The sequence below is a fragment of the Leptonychotes weddellii genome, chromosome 7 (assembly GCF_054177405.1).
Source record: "Leptonychotes weddellii isolate Sample4059 chromosome 7, ASM5417740v2, whole genome shotgun sequence".
NCBI lineage: Eukaryota > Metazoa > Chordata > Mammalia > Carnivora > Phocidae > Leptonychotes > Leptonychotes weddellii.
The window spans coordinates 58,992,830-59,012,778 of record NC_138375.1 but is presented as its reverse complement, the minus strand read 5'-3'; the positions used below and the strand labels follow the sequence as shown (position 1 = coordinate 59,012,778).

The 19,949-nt window shown below is 40.5% G+C and overlaps 1 protein-coding gene across 3 annotated transcripts in view; it reads right to left on the bottom strand.

The window, feature by feature from the left end:
* SIMC1 (SUMO interacting motifs containing 1) overlaps window positions 1-19,949 on the bottom strand; it is an 89,357-nt gene that overhangs the window by 2,094 nt on the left and 67,314 nt on the right. For 2 of the 3 annotated variants that reach the window (XM_081826351.1, XM_081826353.1), the window contains 2 exons: window positions 8,798-8,954; window positions 8,608-8,692 (listed from right to left, as the gene is read on the bottom strand). In XM_081826351.1, coding sequence (XP_081682477.1) covers window positions 8,608-8,692; window positions 8,798-8,954 — 242 coding nt within the window. Of the gene's footprint in view, window positions 1-2; window positions 6,101-8,607; window positions 8,693-8,797; window positions 8,955-19,949 lie in introns of those variants that run through there. The other variant, XM_081826352.1, reaches the window with a different exon arrangement.

Below are 19,949 nucleotides of genomic sequence, written 5' to 3'. Positions count from 1 at the left end.
AAGAGGGAAAAAGTCAGCTGAACTCCTCTGAACGGCTTTTTATTCCTTTATGACTTAAGAAGAAGTCCAATTTTAGTAGGTAGGGCCTGGGCAAAGACTTGACTGGTGGTTACAGGAGTACAAGTCAAAGTTAATTTGAGTATCTGTGGTCACTCAATTTCTAAAAGGTCCTTTGTTCTTGGTTCTCTCTGGTCCTCAAGTTTTGCATATTAAAATTGTACAAATTAAAATTGTCTTAGTTTTTTCCCTTTGTTGATTTAAGCAATGAGCCTAGATTAAACAATGCAACTATACTTCAAGTTAATATAACACTTGCAAAAAACCCATGTGAATTTTTAATATCTTCTGGGAGATTGATTCTAGTATAAAAAGAATTGTAAAGAAATATTGAATTAATTTCTTAGTTTGTTGTAGTGTTGGTCTATTGTAGTAATTCTGTTGAAAAACAATTTCGTGTATGTTGTATGATAGACCAAATAAATATATCCATGTTCAGAATAAGGGTTCTTGCTGTGGGAGAAGAGTGATTCAGTTATGGAACAGGAGGAGAGGAAGAATTCTAAGGGACTGGAAATTGAGGTATTGCTATGAACTCGTATTTCTAAAAAAAATTATGTAATTTTCTAGCTCTGTTGTCAGAGGGCCTAGAAGCAGGTACCCCAGTAGTAATCAGCATATTAGCACCCAGATCTTGATTTCTTAATGCTTTTCCCCACTCCCTACCAAGAGAAACCAGAATTTTTTTGGAGGAAAGGCCGATTCTAGGACCATGGCAAGGAAATTACAAGGTGAACCTGGAACATCTTTTATAAGAAAGTAAGGGAATGCTTAAAAACAGAGTGGGGGAAAACGCGCGTGCGCACACACACGCGAACACGTCAAAAGGACACAGAAGCCAGTGTGAAGAGGCCTCTTATTGGCTACGTTTTGGACATGATCATAAAAAAAAATGACAAAAATGGGTTATAGGCATGAAATTTTAAAAAGTGCGGAGTCCACAGTAAATAAAAGAGGAGGGGAGGAAGAAGGGAAAGGTCCTTTTTGCAGAAGAAGGCCAGTTAAGAAATGTAGAGGCAACGTATAACTAGAAAGCAACCACTTTTCAATCTACTATTGTAATGATCTACTATTGTAATGACTGATTCGGGTAAGAACCATCAGTGGGTGCTAAAACCCTTGAGTGAAAGGCTGAATAGGATATTCACAGTCTCAAAGTTTTACTCTCTGGATTACTTAACTAATAACAGAGCAATGGGGAAATCTGATAGATACTACCTTAACCAAATGATCACACTTAACATCACCAATAATGGGACCAAACTGACATTATCGCCTCTTGCTGTCATGTGCTGGGAAGGAGTGTACATCTTCATCTAGTCAGTGGTCTTGCCAGTAGGATTTAACAGAACTCTGATCATGAGGAAATAATTAAGACAACCCCAATTATGGGATATTCTACAAAATAACTGGTCTGGGCTCTTCAAAAATGTCTGTATTATGAAAGACGAGGAAAGGGTGGGAACTGTGTAAAAGGAGACCAAAGAGTATACAACAACCAAACGCAAAGTGTGATATTTGGAGCCTGGCTCAAAACAGACCCAACCACCTATAAAGGATACTACTGGGACATGTTAGAGAATATTCTGTTAAGGATAAATTTGTTGAGTGTGATAATGAATTGTGGTATGTATGGGAATATCCTTATTCTTAGGCCAAAGTATTTTTAGGCATGAAGGATTCTGATGGTGCAACTTACTCTCAACTCTCAAAAAAAAAAGTATTCAGGTGGATCAATAGATAAACCAAAATGTGGCAAAATGTTAACAGCCAGTAAATCAACATAAAAGGTAAATGGATGTTCATTGTACCACTCTTTCAACCCTCCAAAAATAAAAATATTGAGGAAAAGTAAAAGAAGTTATAAAGGTCTCTCATCCAAATCCACAGATTAGCCCCAACAGGATTCGGGAAGTATATGGAGTTCAGGCAAAGGAGCACGGCTGTGGTGAGCTTTGAGGACTTGCAGACTCCAGATGCACCAGCATTCACTAGAGCATCGCTTCCTCCATCTCCTCATTTAGAAGATGGGGATAACGGCACCTCTTCTAGCAGGGTGTTTAGGACTGAACTACATCGTATCCAGAAATTTGGGAAACAGAATAAACTTGTTTTTAAGCAATGTACTAAGTTACACTTTCAAATAATATGCTCAATATGTTTTTCTTCAACCTTCAGGTATCTTTTCAGGTAAAGTCCCTCTAAATTTATAGCACCGGGCCTAACTGTAAAGTGAAAAAGAGTACAACAAACACTATAGAGTGTCTAAAAAGGAAACAGGAAGCAAAGCTGCCTTGAGATGTCCTATCAGGGCGCTTTCAACATTCAATCAACACAAATTCCAGTGAGCACCTACTATGCATCTGGAAGTGGGCTACTCTCTGGGGATACAGTGCAATTAGAGACGTGGGCCCAGCCCCCATGAACTGACATTCTAGTTGCAGGAAGCCTAACAGTAAACCAGCCAACAAAAACAATTATAGTTTTGGTGAGTACAATCACAGAAATAAATCGGATGCTGTGAGAAACAGTGGCATTGGGGGGATGAGGGAAGCAGCCCACTCTACTCAGGGCCTCTTAGCTGAGTCCTGAAGGATGAGAAGGAGGCAATTGTGCAAAGGTCCAGGGGAAAAGCAGTTCAGGTAGCGAGAACAGTAAGTGTAAATGTCCTGAGGCAGGAAAAGCTTGTTTTGAGAACTAGAGGTAAAATGTGGGTGGTAAGGGAAAGCGGTAGTAGAGGAGACTGGAAGGTAGGCTGGACCACAGAACAATGTGGAGTCTGGCCTTTGAGAGCAAATGGAAGCATCTGGAGGGTTTTAAGCCAGGGAATGTGCTCTATTTTACTCTACTACTGGTGGAGAATGGTTGTAGGGGGACGAAAGTCTTTTAGTAAAATGTAGTTTTTGTAAGGCATATGCTACTCTGAAAAATATGAAAATGATTTTGAAGGAATGGAAAGAACTGGCTGAACAGAGGGGAATAGGGAAGACTTGGAGTGGGAGCAAGAAGAATTTGGAGTTTATTAAAGTAATACAAGACATTCAAAGAGGTAAATGCTGGCAGTTCCCAACCAAGCACTGTCCAAGGGAGAGGAACTCTTGGCCAGTGGACTTCAGCCATTCTGGTCCAGTTGGCAAGGCCTTGGATTTTATGCTTCGGTAGGCATGGGAGGTCTTATATCAGAGGCTGTTGGGAATACTGTGTGAGGCGATTTATGTAAAGGGTTTAGCACAATGCCTTATGCAAGATGTTCTGGCTCACAGTATTATTATTAGGTTCCTGGATCAGGTTACTAAGGGTAACTACTATTATTATTATATTAATATTTATTTATTTATTTATTTATTTATTTAGAGCAGGTGGAGAGGGGCAGAGGGAGAAGGCGAGAGAGAAACTAAAGCAGACTCCATGCTGAGCACGGAGCCCAACCTGGGGCTTGATCTCACAACTCTGAGATCATGACCTGAGCAGAAACCAAGAGTCAGATGCTCAACTGACTGAGCCACCCAGGCTCCCCCTAGGGGTAACTATTATTATTTTATCATCATCTTCATCTTCATCATCATCACTGTAGGAATCTCCAACTCAACAGTCAAACTGCGCTTTTTCCCTTCTCTACAGATCTTTCTCCATTTATGTCCGTGTCAGCAATGGCAGAACCCTGAAGCCTTACTTGCGACTCAGTTACCCAAGCCCTGACAAACTGATCTTCAAAGTGCTTCTGTTCTATCCACGGCCTTCCCCGCTGCACAACCCACACCCTCGCCACCATGACCCCTCCCGGGACCTCTCTGGTCCTCCGCCAAACTACTTGCCACACCTCAGGCAGAGCAACCTTATGCAAAACCACTTTGATGGCTTCTCTTCACTCTTGGAATCAAGCTGACATTTCTTAATAGGGCCCAGAAGGCCCTTCGTGCCCTATCCATCTAATATTCTAGTCTCATCTTGTGCTCGTCTCCCCTTGCTCTCTACATTCCAGTCTTACTAGCTTGTTCTAAGTTCCTTGGACTCGCTAAACAACTTCTTGCCTCAGGGCCCTTGGACATGCCATTTTTTTTTTTTTTGAAAGATTTTATTTATTTATTTATTTGACAGAGAGAGAGACAGCGAGAGAGGGAACACAAGCAGGGGGAGGGAGAGAGGGAGAAGCAGGCTTCCCGTGGAGCAGGGAGCCCGATGTGGGACTCGATCCCAGGACTCTGGGATCATGACCTGAGCCGAAGGCAGTCGCTTAACCGACTGAGCCACCCAGGTGCCCCGGACATGCCATTTTTAATTTTTCTGGAAAACTTTGCCCTATTTGCCTGGCTAACACCAGTCCTGTTTTTTTGTTTGTTTGTTTTAAGGATTTTATTTATTTATTTGAGAGAGAGAGCATGAGTGGGGGGTGGGGGATAGGGGCAGAGGGAGAGGGAGAAGCAGACTCTGCTGAGCAGGGAGCCCGATGCGGGACTCGATCCCAGGACCCCGAGATCATGACCTGAGCCGACGGCAGCTGCTTAACGGACTGAGCCACCCAGGCGCCCCACCAGTACTTATCTCAGCTGAAGTATCACTTCTTCAGGGAGGCCTTTGTGGGTCCCTCCAAAAATAGATTAGGTGCTCCTATTTTGTGCACTTCTTTCCTTCAGAGCATTTATTTTAATTGTGGTTATATGTTATTTATGTGATTATTTGTTCAGGGTCAATCTCTTCACAGTAAGCTCTATGAGGGCAGGGGCCACGCTGGTCTTATTCACTGAAGTTTTCCCAATGAGCCAGGCACACAGAAGGCATTTCATAAATATTTGTTGCCTGGATGAATATATGACTTGAATTGATCTTGCCGGCATCTGCTTTTCTCCCGTCTCTGGACGGGGCTCCTCGTAGGAAGGCTGTGTGTGTCTCTCCTCAGAAGGAACTGAGGTCTGACTTCTGTGGGTCATCCTGCCTAAGTTGTCTAGTCAAGTGGAATTCAGGAAAACAGGTGTTTTTCTTCCTTTAAATACTGCATGTTTAAATTCCTAGCATTCATAGTTTCAAAATAAGAGGTATTAACAATTCACAAGTATCAGGAAAACTCATGGCATAAAGCAAGTTGCCGTTTTGCTGAGGCTCAAACTTGAGCTGCATGGCTGCGGCACTGGGGTGTGGTGGGATTAATTCTCTCAGCCAGAGAGTGTGAGCTTACCTGGAGGCCCAGCATCTATGCCCCCATGGGGCTGCTCTGCCTTCTTTGGAAATATTTACAAAGTATGGGGCTTCAGGATATACTTTTCCCCAAGGTCAAGGGTTTGTACAAAAGTAATTTAACCATGTACCGAGAGTTTAGAAAACAGGGAGTTGGAAATTCCTTAGAGTCTCACCTAATCTCACCCAGTGATTTCAGAGAACAATAATTCCTTCCAGTGTGTTTTCACTGCACATAGACTTTGGCAACAGACCTAAGTTTGAATCCTGGCTCCTCACTTACTTTTCTCTCAGCCTTTGTTTCCCCGTCTATAAAAAGGGGATGATACTCACCTTCCCCAGGTTATTGGATTATGTATGCCAGGGTGTGTGAATTTACCTAGTCTTTCTTCTTCTCTTCCCCCATGCTAAGATGTTCCCCTAAACAGAGGACAAGCTTGGGCTCCCCAACCTCTTCCCTTCTTCTCCTATCCGTGGAGCTGGACAACTCAGGCTGAGCCCAAATGCCTTCCACAATGTCCTCAGACCACTTGCAGAGGGCAGAGATGACTAAGGAGCCCTCACAGTAAAAAGCCTACTGACAAGGATACTGACCATGTCAGGGTGCCATTTAGCTGCCTTCTTTGGAGGACATTGTTTCCGAACTATTGGTTCTAAATATTTTTTCTCCTTCTTAACTCTTGGTCTCCAAAGAAAGTAGAGAGAATGTTAAGGATAAAATAGCACTGGAACACATCCCATTTATTCTTGGTCAATATACACTGGTCTAAGTTTTTCCTCTTCCTTGTTAGAAGCATAAAAATATTCTGGAATGAAAGTGGATCCATGTCCATCTTAAGTTACTATTGCCCCCAAGGCCCAGCTGTATTCCCTGGGAAGCAAAACAGAAGTAAACAAGGAGTGTTAAAGGTGAATTTTAAATAAAACCAGGCTGCTTTAATATTAAACTTTCTGCACGATCTCCAAAAGAACAATTATGTAAACCTTGATGAGGCTAAGTACAACATGGAATTTGCCTCTGAGGCTTTGTTCTGAGAAGGACATGTACCCTTCTTTGAGGGGGCTAAAAAATGCAAACTACACAACCATAAATGTCATGGCCTTGACAATGCCCTTTTAAGTTTTAGTTACAAGAGGCTGAAACATAAAGATCTCGTAGCCTACTCCTGGCTGGGCAAATAGGCAGGCTGAGATTCAACTAACATTGAGTGCTCACTATTTTTTCTCACATCGTTTAACAATCAGTCTCGAAAAGGTCTATAATACCATCCCCATTCCATAGAAGAAAATGAGGTTTAGAGACATAAAGTTAGCAGAGTAAGTGGTGGAGTTGGGATTCAAACCCAGACCTTCTGTTTTGTTTTGGTTTTGTTTGTTTTAAAGATTTTATTTATTTATTTGACAGAGAGAGAGATAGCGAGAGCAGGAACACAAGCAGGGGGAGTGGGAGAGAGAGAAGCAGGCTTCCCGCTGAGCAGGGAGCCCAATGTGGGACTCGATCCCAGGACTCTGGGATCATGACCTGAGCCGAAGGCAGACGCTTAACGACTGAGCCACCCAGGTGCCCCTCCAGACCTTCTGTCTTAAATTCAGTGCTGTTTTTTTCTCTACAATAGCTTCCCCAGTTCCAGGCCTGAGAGGGTACAAGGGCCATCGTACCTTCCCCAGTGACACTACTGAGCTAAAATCAACCTCAACATGATCGTGGCAAGTAAATATAAAATGTATATTATATAGGGGCGCCTGGGTGGGTCAGTCGTTAAGCGTCTGCCTTCGGCTCAGGTCATGATCCCAGGGTCCTGGAATGGAGCCCCGCATCAGGCTCCCTGCTCAGCGGGAAGCCTGCTTCTCCCTTTCCCACTCCCCCTGCTTGTGTTCCCTCTTTCACTGTGTCTCTCTCTGTCAAATAAATAAATAAAATCTTAAAAAAAAATGTATATTATATATAAATGTATATATTTACATATAGTTATATATAAATATGTACTGTCCCTCCTCACTGTTTGAGGATAAGTTGAACATTGTGCCCTTCTACCCCTCAATACTTCAATCTGGACTTTGTAAGACTGAGGACAATTATTTTCATAAGCCAGGATTGTTATCAAAAATAGGAAATTTAATATTAGTATAATACTATTATTTAATCTATTTAAATCTCACCAATCATCCCAATAACATACTTCATAGCTTCTTTGCCCTGGTTCAGGAGCCCATCCAGGATCATGTTTTGCATTTAGTATTAATGTGCTTTAGTTTCTTTCTAATCTGGAACAGTCTCTTGGTCTGTCTTTGTTTTTAAGACACTGGCACTTTTGAAGAGTACAAGTCAATTATTTTGTGAAAGGTCTCTTCGTGGGAATTTGTCTGATGCTTCCTTGTGATTAGATTCAGGTCATGGATTTTTGGCAAGAACACTACCTAAGTGATGACATGTCCTTCTCAGGGCATCACATTAAGAAGAATGTGTTTTCTCCCCTAAAAAGTTACTATCTTTTGGGGCACCTGGGTGGCTCAGTTGGTTAAGCACATGACTCTTAGTTTCAGCCCAGCTCATGATCTCAGGGTGTGGATGGAGCCCCACTTTGGCTCTGTGCTCAGCAGGAAGTCTGCTGAAGATTCTCTCTCTCTCCCTCTCTTTCCCTCTCCCGCTGCCGCTCCCCCTGCTCATGTGCACGCTCTCTCCCTCTCAAATAAATAAATAAATACATCTGTAAAAAAAAGTTACTATCTTTCCTTTTGGAATTAATAATTACATCAGTAATTGGGAACAAGGGCCTTAATAATATTTGGCTAATAAAATCATTCTCACTTGAAGCAGCTCTTCCATTATTACCCTCGTCGATATTCACTTCCTGAGTGTTAATTAGTCTAACTCTCCTGGATCCTCCTTGATCACTGGGTTTGCCTGGGACTTGAGCAAAGCCACTTTCACAGACTATAGAGCATCTTACAACTTCTGCAGGATGTATGCTTTTACCTTGCCACTGATTTGCTCTGGCTTTGTATCCTACTGACAGATGTTTACAATGTCCACAGTCAATGAGCAAGTGACCCAGCAAAGACTTGCAGTGACGGGCAGGGTAAGATGCCAGGGCTAATCAGGTCATTACAGAATACTCCTGGTATGATGACTGCTGCTTACCTGTCAACCTAATAACTGCAAGGACCACTATATTATCTGCCATAACGGAAACATGTGAATTCTTCTGATTTATAGCAGTGATTCCAAAGGTGTCATTCCTTGTTCCTTGTAGTTATAACCAAGGAACGACGCTTTACTTAGACTAACAAATTAGAATCCCCCATGTAACTCCAATTCATAACAGTGGCGATTGTGAGACTCCCATACAATCATCTTTGTGAACAAATGCTGCTTACCTCTTAACACATGCTGATAACTGGATAACAGGAACTGCAGGTGCTCAACCAGTTCGTCCCACGTCTGCCACTGGGTTTTATCCGACTGCGGAGAAGTGAAAGCAGTTGGTAGGAGGTGCCTTCTTCAGTTACATGCTCAAGGGTGAGGGGAAAGGTGTTCTAGGCCTGACCGAGGCAGGGAAGCATGTACCTGACACTTGAGCAGTGATGTGGAATTGTTCAGAAAGTAGAGGGCCTGGGCCAGAGACAAGGGCAGGCGGGTGGGCGTCTCACAGCTGTGGAGGAATATGATTTCTAACACTTTGCAGCGCAGAAGGTGGCTTTCCATGGTAGTAAAGAACATCTCCCTGCGTGGAGAAGAGAGAGAGGGTTAACCATCTCCACTATCACTTCAAGGAACACATACCACAATTCCCTCTGAAAGCTCTAACCTTTGCCCTAAAACAGAGGTGGCTAAGAAGGTATATGACAGAGGCCTACAAATGCACAAAGCTTGTGAACGAGGCAGAGGTGGGGTTGTTCATGAATTAACAACTGCCAGAAGGAGGGAAAAGTCTTTGATATTTGGAAAAGAAAAGTTTAGGACACATTAAAAAGATTAACTTCATATTGTAAGAGAATTAATACTGGGAATAAATATTTCTAAATGCCCACAATTTGCCAGACACTGTTTGGCACAGCAAAGAATATTAAGATAAATAAAAGAAGGCATTTCTCTCAAAAAGCTGACTGTTGACCAGAGGCAAAAGGTATGCAATGGGAACTGAAATAAAGTGCGGGGCCAGTGCACGTGTACGTGGGCTGCCCGTGGTGCTCCAGGGATACGCACGGGAGAGAGGACACTTGGTCAGGGGACTAGAAGGGGCCTTCTAACGGAGGAAGAGGCGCGGGACAGTGGTCTAGGAAGAGCAAAAAAGGCTCAAGGCAGGAGGCATTCCACCAGAGGGGAAAAACCTGGACAAAAAGAAAGAAGTAAAAAATACACAGCTGTGGGCATTGCAGCTTCTTAAACTTCAAGTCTAGGACTTGAGTCCCTCTCGGGGGACATGCCCTGGACTTTGTCACTTTACCCAGTGCAGGACTTGACCAGCAAAGGTGGGCTGCAGCATATTCAGAATCTCAGAGAGGGAGAGCTACAAAACTGCAGCTGTGCTTCGGGAAAGTTAATCAAGCTCATTGTTCTAGGGTCTTTTAATTTTTTTTTTCTTAAAGTAGGCTCCATGCCCAGCTTGGAGATTGAGCCCCCGACCCCAAGATCAACACCTGAGCTGAGATCAAGAGTCAGATGCCTAACCGACTGAGCCACCCAGGTGGCCCTCAGGCTCCTTGTTCTAAAAGCAATGTCAGCTTCCAAAAGAGTGTTATAAATCTCAGATGCACAGGGTGCATCTCTGGACTGCCCAAAGGTGTTAGCTTAAAGGTCTGTCTGTCAGTCCTTGTCAGGTCTGCTGGTCATAGCAGTTCCGGAAGCAGACACCTTGTGAGCACATAAAGAGGTACAGCAATGAGGAACACAGCTAGCCCTGATCCAAGAGGTTTTTCTCCTACAACATCTTGCCCCTTTGTAGTTTTGCAACATCTGGAAAAACAGGGGGTTCTTTGTGCCACTGCCATTTATAAAAATGATAAATCATAAAGTATCTATTCATTTTTATTTTCTTTTCTCCTTTTCCCTTTGCTTTTGCACCAGGCACATATATTATTTGTAGAAAAGCAAAGTTTATAAAGCAAAATGAATATTTTTAAACTTTCCCTCTTACCATTCAAAAGTTTTAAAAAGTCTACAATATTTATGAAAATCCATTTTATTTCTTTAATGAGTCGAAAATCATTGTATACCTTCTCTGACAAAATTTTCTTTTTCTTTCTTTTTAAGTAGGCTCCATGCCCAGTTGGAGCCCAACACAGGGCTTGAACTCACAACCCCAAGATCAAGCCCTGGACTGAGATCAAGAGTGGGATGGTTAACTGACTGAGCCACGCAGGTACCCCACAAATTTTCTTCTTTGATGCAAGGAACTCCAAAGGATTACATTTGCAAGATATTCCCCAAATTCTTTTTAAAGTCCAATTTCTAGGGGCACATGGGTGGCTCAGTCAGTTAAGCATCCGACTCTTGGTTTCAGCTCAGGTCATGATCTTGTGGGTTGTGGGATCGAGCCCCGCATCCAGCTCCATGCTCAGTGAGGAGTCTGCTTGAGATTCTCTCCCTCTCTTCCTATTTGTGCGTTCTTGCTCTCTTTCTCTCTCCCAATCTCTTTCTTTAAGAAAAAGTCCAATTTTAGGGATGCCTGGGTGGCTCAGTCAGTTAAGTGTCTGCCTTTGGCTCAGGTCATGATCCCAGGGTCCTGGGATCTAGTCCCACATTGGGCTCCCTGCTCAGCGGGGAGTCTGCTTCTCCCTCTCCCCCCTCTTTGTGCTCTCTCTCTCTCAAATGAATAAATAAAATCTTTAAAAAAAAGAGTCCAATTTCTACTCTGTATTTGGCCTATTTCTCTCACAAGACAGTTTTTCTATTCAATAACCTTTTATTTCAAACTGCATTTTCTCTTCTAATTTTGTTTCCAGGGCCTGTGTTTGTCTTGGTTTTATAATCCACAGGTGGCATACTCAGAGATATAAAAAGGACAAAAAGGTAATTTTAATGCATTGGCCATAGCAGGAAATGGAGGTACAAAATCTATAGCAATTCAAATTTGAATTTCAAAAATAAGATATAGAGGAAGGCCAACATCCAGATTCATAGAATACCTGGTATTGGACTTACCCTCCTGTCATAAACAATTATAAAACTGGAGAAATATATGCAATAATCATTTTCAGGCATTGGACGAGCTGCTTCAAAGTACTGTTATTCTTAAAAGAAGGGAAACAAAAGTGACAAACCCCACATTTATCCCAAATTTCTTATGGGGGTACTTTCTAAGGCAGAGGAAAGTGTGGGTCCCAAACACAAAGCAGTGGGCTTGCTGGGCAGAGCAAAAAGAGACTGATGGTTAAGACAGCTGAAGTGGCTGGAATTTGTATTGGAGGAGGAGGAGCTCAAGAAATGTGTGTAAAGGGGGCCCTGGCACATGTGCAGGAAGAAGCTCAAAAGCCTGAGAGAGAACAGCAACTGGAGCGGAGATTCTGGAGATCTCCCAGCGCTGAGATACTGGGGTTTCAATGAGCCACAGTGGAGAGACTTCAACTGAACATCTTGGGCCTTCAGTTGAGACCCCAAAAGGACTAAGCCTCAAGACTCAAGCCCTTTAATAAGGGCTGCTTTAGAACCACCCTTACAAGTCCTAGAAACAAGCCTCAACAGGATAAAGCTAATCTGCCAGTAAATCAGTCGCCTGCCAGAATAAAACTCACTACTCTTTAAAAAAACAGGCAGCAAACCAGACCTTCAACAACACAGCATTTATAACGTCCAGCATACAACAAAAAATTATTAGTCAAGGGAAAAAGCAGGAAAATATGACCCATAGCCAGGAGCAAAATGTCCAGAGAAACAAACAAACAATATCCAGAGATGTTGGAATTAGTAGACAAGGCCTTTAGAACAGCTATTATAAATATGTTCATGATTAACCAACCAACCAACAGACCAAGATGTATATAATGAGTGACTAGGTGGGGACTATTAGCAAAGAGAAACGGAAACTATAAAAATGAACCAAATGGAAACTCCAGATCTGAAAAATACAATATCTGAAATGGAAAAAAAAAAAAAAAAATCACTGGATAGGCTTAACAGCACCCTGGGCATTCTGAAAGAGAAGATCAGGAATCCTGAAGACTATCCACACTGAAGCAGAGGAAAAAAAAATCAAAACAAAGCAAAACAACAATAGAAAACATCAGAACCTTAGTGATCTGTGGAACAGTGTCAAGCAATCCAACATACATGTAACTTGAATCCCCAAAATAAGTTAAGAGTTTGCGGCAAGAGCGCCTGGATGGCTCGGTCATTAAGTGTCTGCCTTCGGCTCAGGTCATGGTCCTAGGGTCCTGGGATCGAGCCCCGCATCGGGCTCCCTGCTCCGCGGGAAGCCTGCTTCTCCCTCTCCCACTCCCCCTGCTTGTGTTCCCTCTCTCGCTGTGTCTCTTTCTGTCAAATAAATAAATAAAATCTTAAAAAAAAAAAAAAGAGTTTGCGGCAAAAAAAATTCTGGCCAAAATTTGATGAAAAATATCAACTCACAGATTTAAGAAACTCAATAAACCCCAAGCAGGATAAATGTACAGAAAATTACATGTAGGTATCATAATCAAATTGCTAAAAATCAAAAATAAAGCAGCCAGAGAAAAAAGACATATGACATATAGGGGAACAACAGTAAGATATTCTAATAACTTCTCATTAGCAAGTCAGGAGAAAATGGAACATATTTAAAATAAATAAAGAAAAAAATACCTATCAACCTAGAATTTACATCAAGTAAAAACACCATTGCTAAATGAAGATGACATAAAAACATTTCCAGATAAAAGCTGAGAGAATTTATTACAAGGAGACCTGCACTACAAAAAATACTTTAAAAAGTAAGTTCTTTGGGTGGACAAGAAATGACACCAAATGGAACTTGAATCTTCAAGAAAGAAGGAACACCAGAAATGGTAACTCTGTGGGTCCCACGTATTTTTTTTTTTTTTAAGATTTTATTTATTTGACAGAGAGAGACAGTGAGAGAGGGAACACAGCGAGAGAGAGAACACAAGCAGGGGGAGTGGGAGAGGGAGAAGCAGGCTTCCCACACAGCGGGGAGCCTGACGTAGGGCTCGATCCCAGGACCCTAGGATCATCACCCAAGCTGAAGGCAGACACTTAACAACTGAGCCACCCGGGCGCCCCACCCCACGTATGTTTTTTTGTGACACCACCAGGCAATTAACTCAATTCCGGCACTCTCTACCTGAAGATAGCATCAGATCCCAGAGGTTATGGGCTTGGTCCTATGAGACTCCCTCCACCCTCACTTAAGATGCCACTCTCACGTCCAGATTGTCACCTGTGTTTCTGGATGACTGGCTGTAGATCAGAGGTTCCCAGGTCTCCCTCCTCAGGTTCAATTAATTTGCTAGAGCAGCTCACAAAACTCAAAAAAAATTTTACTTACTAGTTTACCAGTTTCTTATAAAGGGATATAACTCAGGGACAGCCAGATGGAAGAGATGCATAGGGCAAGGTATGTGGGAAAGGGTGAAAAGCTTCCAAGGTCTCTGGGGCTGTCATTCTCCTGGTATCTTCCTGTGTTCACCATTCTGTAAGCTTTCTGAGCCCTGTCCTCTTGGGTTTTTACGGAGGCTTCGTTAGATAGGCGTGATGGATTAAATCACTGACCATTTGTAATTAAACTCAATCCCCTGCACCTCTCCGCATCCTGTAGCTGAAGATGGGGTGGGGGAATGGTTGGGGGGTTGGGACACAGTTCCCATTCTTACCCTAGGGGCATTCCAAAAGTCACTTCATTAACGTGATAAAAGACACCTTTATCTCTCCTCACTTAGGAAATTCCAAGGGTTTGGGATGAAGACCAAATATATATTTCTCATTATAAATCACAGTATCACGGTGTGTAAATATAAAAGACCCTCCCCACATCATCTCTTAAATTTATTTTTAAAAACAACTAAGTGTTTAAAACAAAAATATGACTTCATTCTGGAGTTTATACCTATGTAAAAGTAAAATGTATGACAATAAAGCACAAAGGATGAAAGCAGGGTAAATGGAAATACAGTTTTAAGATTCTTACATTATATGTTAAGTGATATAATATTAATTCAAGGCAGACTATGGTAAGTTAAGGATGCATATTGTAATTCTAAGAACAACCATTAAAAATAAAACATTTGCTGAAAAGTATTTGTTAAATTCAATACCCACTCATAATGAAAACCAGGAGTAAAAGGGAACTTCTTCAACTTGTGAATGAACATCCACAAAAAGCCTGCCAGCCAGCGTCATGATTAATGATGAACTTATATTTTAATCAATAATTAATTAATGAACTGAACGCTTTCCCATAGATCATTAACAAATGCAAAGATGTCTGCTTTTACCACTACTATTCAACATAGTTGCGGAAGTTCTAGCCAGTGCAGTAAGGCAAGAAAAGGAAATAAAAGGCATAAAGATTGGGGGAAATAAAACTGTCCCTATTTGCAGATGACATGGTGACACACATCTGTGTAAACAATCCCAAGGAATCTTGGCACAAAAGTATTATCCATAAAAGGAAAAGTTGATAAGTTGTATTTTATCAACATTTAAAACTTTTGCTCTGTGAAAGACCTTGTTTAGAGGATGAAAAGACAAACTACAAAATGGGAGAAAATACTTGCAAAGCACAGAAAAGTAGTATCTAGAATACAGAAAGATTCTCAAAACTCAACAGTAAAAAAGCAAACAATCCATTTAGAAAATGAAAAAAAGAGACATTTCAGTAAAGAGATATACAGATGGCAATAAACACATGATAAGATGTTCAAATTCAATAGCCATTAGAGAAATGAAAATGAAAATCATGAGATATCACAACACACCTATTAGAATGGCTAGAATAGAAAACAATGGCAACACCAAATGCTGGCCAGGATGCGGAGAAACCGGATCACACATATGTTGTTGGTAGGAACATAAAATAGTAGAGCCAGTTTGGTAGTTTCTTAAAAACTAAACATGCAACTAACATATGATGCAAAAATTGTACTCCTTGGTATTATTCCAGCGACATGAAGACTTATGTTCACATGAAAATTTGTATATGAATATTCATAACAGCTTTATTCATAATAGTCCCGAAATGTAAACAACAGATATCCTCTGGGTAAATGGTTAAAAAAAATCCATGGTACACTCACACCATGGAATACTATTCACTAATAAAAAGGGATTAACTATTGATACACATAACAACCTGAACGAATCTCTAAAGAATTATACTGAATGAAAAAAGTTAGCCCCAAAAGGTTATGTACTGTATGATTCCATTAATAAAATATTCTTTTTTTTTTTTTAAAGACTTTATTTATTTACTTGACAGAGAGAGACACAGCGAGAGAGGGAACACAAGCAGGGGGAGTGGGAGAGGGAGAAGCAGGCTTCCTGCAGAGCAGGGAGCCCGATGTGGGGCTCGATCCCAGGACCCTGGGATCATGACCTGAGCCGAAGGCAGATGCTTAACGACTGAGCCACCCAGGTGCCCCCCCATTCATAAAATATTCTTGAAATGAGGGGCACCTGGGTGGTTCAGTCGGTTAAGCATCTGTCTTCAGCTCAGGTCATGATCCCGGAGTCCCGGGATTGAGCCCCGCATTGGGCTCCTGCTCAGCAGGGAGTCTGCTTTTTCCTCTGCTCTTCACCCTGCCTGTGCTCTCTTTCTCGCTCTCCCAAATAAATAAATAAAAACTTAAAAACATTTCTTGAAATGATAAAAGTATAAAAATGGAGAACAGTTTAGTTTTCAGGGGTTAAGAAAGGGTGGGGTGGGGGGAAGTGTGTATGGCTATAAAATGGCAACACGAATAATCCTTGTGGTGATGAAAATGCTCTGTATCTTAGCTTGTATCAATCTCCATATCCTGGTTGTGATATTGCACTATAGTTTTGCAATATGTTATCATATTGCTGCATAAAGACTACATGGGATCTCTCTGCATTATTCCTTATAACTAATGCAAATATATAATTATGTCAAAATAAAATTTTAATTAAAAAAAGCTAAGAGCCAATAGAGATAAAATGGAATAACAGAAAATACATAATCCAAAAGAAGGCAGAAAAGGAGGTAAAAATGAACAAAGGACAAAAGAGACAAGTAGGAAACAAATAGCAAGATGATAGACATAAAATCAACAATTAAATGTAAATGGAATAAATAACTCCCATTAAAAGGCAGGGACTGTCAGCTGACTAAAAAAACCCAGACTATATGATATTTACAATTAACATACCTTTTTCTAAAAACCTTTAACTTTTTGTTAGACTCATAGAAGAGTTGCAAGAATAGTACAAAGAATTCCCAAATACCCTTAATACTTTTCACCAAATGCTTATCACATCTTCTTTATCCTTCTCTGTCTCTGTCTTTCAATTTTTTTCTCTGAACTACTTGAAAGTTGTAGACATGATGCCCATTTACCCCTAAATACTTCAGTGTATAATTCCTAAAAACAAGGACATTCTCTTAGATGACCACATACAATGATTAAAATCAGGAAATTAACTTTACTACAATACTATTTTATTATCCACAAACTTTAATCAGATTTTTTCATTGTCCTCATAATGCTATTTATAGCAAAAGAAAATCACAGATTACACATTGCATTCAGTTGTTGGTTTTTGTAAGTCGTTTGATCTGGGACAGTTCCTCAACTTTACTTTGTCTTTCATGACATTGGCATTTTTAAAAAGTGCAGGTCAGTTTTTTTCATAGAATATTTCTCATTTGGGATTTGTCTGATACTTCTTTTTTTTTCTTTTTCTTTTTTTTAAAGATTTTATTTATTTATTTGACAGAGAGAGAGAGCGAGAGCAGGAACACACGCAGGGGGAGTGGGAGAGGGAGAGGCAGGCTTCCCACCGATCAGGGAGCCTGATGCGGGGCTCAATCCCAGGACCCTGGGACCATGACCTGAGCTGAAGGCAGACGCTTAATGACTGAGCCACCCAGGTGCCCCTTGTCTGATATTTCTGCACAATTAGATTAAGGTTATACATTTTGGGGCAAGAGTACTGCAAGAATTGTATTGTTTTTCTCAGTGCATCATATCAAAAGGCATATGATGCCAACCTGGCTCATTGTTGGTGTTAACTTTGAACACTTAGCGACTAAGGTAGTGCCTTCACTATAAAGTTATTATTTTTCCCACTATAATTATGAGTATCCTGTGGCAATATACTTTGAAATTATGAAAATACCTTGGTACTCCACAAACTTTCACCATTTTAATATCCATTCATATCTGAATTAACTATTATGATGGTTATCAAATGGCATTTTTTCCCAACTCATCATTTCTTCTTACATTTATTAATTGGCTTTCAACAGTAAGGAAGAACGTCCCTTCTCTTCCTTCCTTCTTGTCAGTATTAGAATCGTAGATTCTTATTTTATTTAATAGTTTATAGCCTTTTATTGTCAATATTTATTTTGATGCTCAAATTATCCCAGATTTGGTCAGTAGAAGCCCTTTGACTTGACATGTTCTGAACATTCTTTGAACATTTCCTTCCTTTCTTTTTTTTTTTTTTTTAAGATTTTATTTATTTATTTGACAGAGAGAGACACAGTGAGAGAGGGAACACAAGCAGGGGGAGTGGGAGAAGGAGAAGCAGGCTTCCCGCAGAGCAGGGAGCCTGATGCGGGGCTCAATCCCAGGACCCTGGGATCATGACCTGAGCTGAAGGCAGACGCTTAATGACTGAGCCACCCAGGCGCCCCATTTCCTTACTTTCTGGCACAAGATGTTCCAGGTTCATCTTGTACCTTTCCCTACCTCAGCTGTGTAATTATCCTTTTCTTCAAGGAACCCTGGTTCCTTTTAGTGTAAACTGGTATTCTAAGATCTGGGTCAAAGGAGAGCTTAGTGCTACTGAGGGGTAATTATTTCTACACTCAGTGGGTAGTGGTAGGAAAGATGTATGAATACACACATACATGCCACCTTCACACATCTATATCTATTCCTTTATCTATCTATATTTATTAGAAACCACAAGTCTATATTGATACCTCCAATTCCAATTCAGCACCACAGGGTTCCTTCTATCCTTTCCCCTTTTCATATGTGTAACTCTCTTCTCTGACAGTGAGAAACTTGGCTCTCATTATCCATAATACATTTATTTGTTTAATCCTAGAATACATACAAGATAGTTTTTCCATTGTTAACTCATACCTCTATGAAAAAGAAATTTACTAGAGTTTAATATTTATTTACAGTTCATTTTCTCTTTAGCCTGAGAATACTTAGTCCAAATACGTGTTTTAAGTTACTTGGACAGATTAGTGGTTGCCAGGGACTAGGGAAGATGGATGGTGTGGCCATAAAAGGAGAGGGATCCTTGTGGTGATGGAACAGTTCTGTATATCTGGATTGTGCTGGTAGTTATATGAATCTACACATGTGATCACAATGCACACAAATGAATGCATATAAAATGGGTGAAATCTGTATATGTTCTATGGATTGTACCAATGTTAATTTCCTGTTAGTGATATTGTACTATAGTTATATAAGATGTAATCACTGGGGGAAAACAGGGTGAAGGGTACATAGGACCTCCCTGTATTAGTTTTGGCAGCCTCCTGTGAATCCATAATTATTTAAAATAAAAACTGAAAAAAAAGCTACTTGGGCTTGTTTCCCCTCAAACCCCTTCTCTCACCCCAGTTATGTTATTTATTAAAACACAGTTAGGTTAATTTGTGTCTGTATTCCATGTTAGGCCCTCTCTTGTTGATATATCTTTCAACTCACTTCTTGATTTACTTTCCTTTTAGAATATAAACACTAATATGGTTCCCAAAGCCTAAAAGTTGTAACTATACAAAGAAGTAAACTTAGAAGTATTATGCCACCACCACCACCATTACCACTTTGGCTTCATACCTTTTCTCCTTTCCAGCCCATTCCTATCCACCCCTTCTACATAAGCAGTTTGATTAGTCTGCCATTTATCTTTGTTTCTTTTTTGACAAATGATCATTAGTATGTACATTTTTAAATTTCTCCTTTCTTACAAAAAGATACATATATCTACTATGCATACTCTTTTGTATTTTGCTTTTTTAACTTAACAATATATTTTGGAAATCAGCTCAGAAATTTTGCTCCTATTTTTAATTTTAATTTTTTTACAGCTGCATAATACTCCATTGTGTACTATAGATATTCAACCACTGCCCTATGTATGGGCATCTGGGTTGTTTCTAATATTTTATAATTACAAACAACACTGTAGTGAATATCCTACATATTGTATATTCATACTGTTAGAAGGGTGTCTTCAGGGCAAATTCCTAGAAGTGAGATTGTTGGGTCAAGAGGTAAATGTACATTTAGTTTTGTTACATATTGCAAGATTCCTGATAGGTTTGTACCATTTTGCATTCCCACCAGCAATGTGTATCTGCTTTCTTAAAACCTCTCTAATGGAATGTATTTATTGTACTTCAAAATTCTTACTATTTGGATAGGTGAGAAATGGCATCTTACTGTAGTTTTAATCTACATTTCTTTAAATATGGGTGAAGTTGAACATTATAAGAAAATGAAATTACAGATCAATATTTCTGTAAACACAGATGTGAAAGCCCTTAACAGAATATTAGTACATGGAATCT